Here is a 4,279-nt window from a genome sequence, read left to right as displayed (position 1 = left end):
GAACTGGTCGTCTCCATGCTTGGCTTTGTTTAGTTTAGCTGGAATTATTGGCTGCGCCACCGCCGCTAATGGCCACGTAACCCGGTCTCCCGCTCGTTACCCACAAACCTCCAAGCGTCAGCTCGCTCCGACCTGGCTTCCTCTGGCTGGCTGCCGGGAGCGATCAAAATTTTCCTCGGCCCATACGCGCCGCGGACACGCCCCCCACCCCACCCCCGCGCCCGCCCCGCGCCGCCCGGTCTCGGTTCCTGCGCCCCCGCACGTTTTCAGTTCGGCCAAGCCGACCCCGAGCAGTTTCCATTCGTTGCTGCTCTTATTTGCCTGCCTCTCCCCTCCCCTCCCCCGAATTCGAGCCGGAGGCAGATCTACGGCGGCGGCGGGCGAGGATGGCGGTGAACTGGGAGCTGCGGGGCTGCTGCGACCGCGACCAGAGGATCTTCATCGCCGCCGTCGGCGTCTCCACCGTCGTCATCCTCCTCGTGAGTTCCTCCCCATCGCCGGCACCTCCACCGATTCTCTCTCTGGTTGCTTTGATTCTCTTCTCACGACTCCGAGAGGAGTTGGGGTTTTGGCTCGCCGTGGTCTGAGCGGGTTCTTTTTTGCAGCTGTGGAGGACGTTCCTGCTCACGCCGTTCAAGCTCATCACCGTCTTCCTCCACGAGACCAGCCACGCGCTCGCCTGCAAGCTCACCTGCGGCGATGTAAGCCATAAACTCCTGCGCGTTGCAGCACCCGCTTTGGGGAAAAAATTTCAACTCGCCGTGATGGTGTGGCATTGCGAATTTGCGATGGGATTGTGGTAGCTGCAATCGAAGTCCGATTAGGCTCGAGATGGGGGCGATTATGTTTCGCCCATCATTTGGAGCTGGTAGGTGGGAAAAGTAGCATCCCTTATCAGTGAGGACCAAGTCCATATTGCGGGCGCGCTTTTTTTTGCTTTGCTTTTCACGGGAGCAGAATATACCTGCGTCTTTTCATTCTTCTAAATGCAGGGATTTGATTTCATCAAGGACCTGGAGTCCTGGACTTAGTTGCTGTCCCTTTTTTTCCTGCTATCCGCAAGTATCTCTCCGCTCTTGCTGCAGCTGTACTGTTCTTCAGCATTCAAGTGAGGGGCTCTGGTCAACAAATGTCCACTATCTGAAAATGTGCAGTCCTGAGCATTTTGTTAAGTTGCAGCCCTCTCAAACCGCCTGGTAATGCAAACCAATGACTCTTTGCTTGGGGACCAAAGTAGACCATACTGTACGTTGTGCGGTGTAAAAGGAGAAGTAATGCATGCTTCTGAAGTCTGCTATTAGGAAGGCAACCACATGATCAAATGTGAAACTATTGGGGTTGATTTGTCATTGGTTTATTAAAGATTATAAAGGAGCAGCAAACAATTGCTTAGATGTTTATTTCATATTTAGTATGGTTGGTCCATAGTTCCTTGTCTTTGTTTTTTCCTTCATTCCATCTTTAGTTTATACTTTGGTTTTAAGATAAATTCAGCCCACCTTTCGAAAGACAGTCTTTTGATGTGCTTCGAGTTGGACATTTAGTGCTTCTCCCCGTGTTAAACAGTTCAATTTTTGGATACCCCTGATTGTATCTAAGGACAATCCTGTTTGTAAGAAATGTTCCAGACATTTCAAAACATTTTCTTAGTTGCTTATCTCGCTCTATACTTTATGATATTTTTACTGGATGTGGTCTTTTGACTAATTTGGAGTTGGTCATTTGTTGCATTGCTTATACATAATATTTTGGCCAGCTTCTGCCAACTACCAGATCTAGACATTATATCTACTCAGTGTTGATGCCAGATAAGATAATGCCTCAAATGTTCATTAGGTTCATGTTATATTTCAATTTGATTCTTGTGCCCATTTGTTCAAAAAATATTTCAATTTCATTGGCTTCTTCAGGTCGAAGGTATGCAGGTCCATGCAAATGAGGGTGGCGTTACTCAAACTCGGGGTGGCATATATTGGATAATCTTGCCCGCTGGATGTAAATCCCTTTCCCCCCTCATCCCTCACGTTCATGTCTTATGATTTCTCACAAGAATGCTAACAAAAAATGAAATAGCTGATTCTCTATTACTCAACATCATATTTTTGTGTTCTCTCTGATATTTTAATGTACTGGACCTGGACTGTTGAATTTATCAAACATGTTAGACCTAATTTCCAATAAGCAAGTTTGTGATGAATTTATTTCATGGGTCTAATCTGTAAATCTATATGAAACTTGACTAGGTTATTTTTTATGTTTCAGTAACCTTTCATTCTTTTAGCATCCTCCAACTATAAAATTAAACCAACTGTTTGGAGTAGATTTGTTGTTTGGTCCTCTGAATTTTATGTTCTCCTGTTCGGCCAATCCACCTTTATTCTCTTATTTGATGCTGCTGTTTTGTTTTGAATTGCAGATCTGGGTTCATCATTTTGGGGAATGATCTTCATACTTGCATCCACAAATCTCCTCACTACGAGAATTGCAGCGGGTTGTTTCATACTTGCTTTGGTTATTGTTCTTTTTGTTGCAGATAATGTAAGTTCACTAAAATATGTTTCATTGTTGCAAATTATGACTTTCTTCATTTGTCTTGTCCTACTTGTCCACACAGTAATCTCGATCATTTAATTAAGCGCTATCATCTCATTTTTTAATTGTGCAGTGGTTTCTTCGCTGGCTCTGCATTGGTATGAATAAACATGATTTCATCTCCGTTTAAGACCTTACTCTGCAGCATGCTACTTACTATGTTATTATCCAGGATTCGTTGTATTCATCGCTGTTGTTTGGGTCATACAAGAATTTACATCTTTCCATATTCTGAAATATGTGATCTTATTCATAGGTGAGAGCGAAGACTTCCTACAATCATATTCTCTTTATTTTACTTTCTGGAACACAAATTAGATGGTTGTAATTTAATGTTCTATGTTTGTTTAATGTCCATCAGGTGTGATGAACAGCTTATTTTCAGTTTATGGTAAGGAACAAACAGACTTTTCCTTTTTATTACATGTTAGAACAATCCATGATTTACTATCTGTTCTTATAAATGAAATGTTCCCAACTTATCTAGATATTTATGATGACTTGATATCCCGAAGAGTTCATTCAAGTGATGCTGAGAAGTTTGCTGAAATCTGCCCTTGCCCTTGCAATGGTTTTGCATGGGGTGTTATATGGTCTGCTCTGCAATTTTAATAGTTTCTTTTTCTCCCATGATATTATACTGAGATAATCCTGATGGTAAAGACACATGCACTAACATTAGCTGTCCTTTCTTTCAGGGGCTTCATTTCATTTATTTTTCTCTGTGCGTCGATATATCTTGGACTGGTCATATTGTCTTGAGGTGATTCCTATTTTGTTTTTCATATTACAGTCAGCTTTTATTCTCCTTGCATTGACATGCTCATTCACTGGGGCATGGCAACACCTGACACAATCACAGAAATGGTATTAACTTAGTTGTCAGGAAAACAGAACAAAATATGGCATTACAAATTTACAGGCCAGTAGGAATATAGTCTACCTTGTGAATGACATACTGATAAAAAGGACAATGACCTGCCAAGGACATTCTGTGGAGGGTTGATGGACACCCTTTGGGCGCCAATTTGCACCCTCTATAAAATTAATGTTTTTGATCTATTGACTTTGCCCTATCGCTGTACCCTTTTTCGACATATGATTTAAGCTCATACTAACTCTGTGTCATATTTTTCATTTTCAGGATTTCAACCTCTTGCCGTTTTGATCTGACAACCAACTCAGGTGGGCTTTTTCTGAGCTCCCATTGCACCAGATATTGGTTGAAGCTTACATTGTTCTGGTAGTTGTACAGAGTTCTTGGAGGGTAAACCTGTATATCCATTGGAATTAAATTGGTGAGGATTATTCATGCAATTCTTCCATTTTAGCGATTCTATAGATACATTTTGCTTAGCGTTTGTATTTATGGCTGGTAGCCTTTTCTATTTAGGCACTGTATATCATAATATCTTGCCTTACTTCTCATTCACCCGATTCAAAAGCAATGCAGCATTGTGCATTTCATCTGGCGCCCATTGCCAGAACGATCCACTGGCTGATGCTACAAGGAGTTAGTGCATGACTGCATGCCCCAGTGCAGTTTAGTTTATCTTTATCCTGGTACTTTGAGGCCACTAATGTCTAATCCCATTCTTTTTGACGGATGGAACTGCCTCGTGTTAACTAACTCACCTTGTCGCCTTGTCGGCTCCAAGCAAAGTATGGTAGATGTAGTTGGGCTGCT

The 4,279-nt window shown here is 42.6% G+C and overlaps 1 protein-coding gene across 1 annotated transcript; it reads left to right on the top strand.

Moving 5' to 3' along the window:
• The first annotated feature begins 200 nt into the window (after positions 1-200).
• LOC117839720 (uncharacterized) lies at positions 201-4,020 on the top strand. The gene is made up of 10 exons (XM_034720126.2): positions 201-479; positions 606-701; positions 1,911-1,995; positions 2,417-2,538; positions 2,666-2,690; positions 2,765-2,848; positions 2,954-2,983; positions 3,080-3,185; positions 3,291-3,355; positions 3,737-4,020. The coding sequence occupies exons 1-9, from the start codon at positions 387-389 to the stop codon at positions 3,352-3,354; spliced, it is 705 nt and encodes a 234-aa protein (XP_034576017.1). The 5' UTR covers positions 201-386; the 3' UTR covers position 3,355; positions 3,737-4,020.
• Positions 4,021-4,279: the final 259 nt, after the last annotated feature.

The sequence above is a fragment of the Setaria viridis genome, chromosome 9 (genome assembly GCF_005286985.2).
Source record: "Setaria viridis chromosome 9, Setaria_viridis_v4.0, whole genome shotgun sequence".
NCBI lineage: Eukaryota > Viridiplantae > Streptophyta > Magnoliopsida > Poales > Poaceae > Setaria > Setaria viridis.
Note: the sequence above shows the minus strand (reverse complement) of the source record. Positions and strands in the feature narration are given on the sequence as shown.

Excerpts from the sequence above, each read along its gene's own strand:
- LOC117839720 (XM_034720126.2), top strand. The coding sequence starts at position 387 with ATGGCGGTGAACTGGGAGCTGCGGGGCTGCTGCGACCGCGACCAGAGG. Across the intron at positions 2,691-2,764 it reads TCTTCGCTGGCTCTGCATTG|GATTCGTTGTATTCATCGCT; the intron begins GTATGAATAAAC and ends GTTATTATCCAG. Across the intron at positions 3,186-3,290 it reads TTTGCATGGGGTGTTATATG|GGGCTTCATTTCATTTATTT; the intron begins GTCTGCTCTGCA and ends CCTTTCTTTCAG.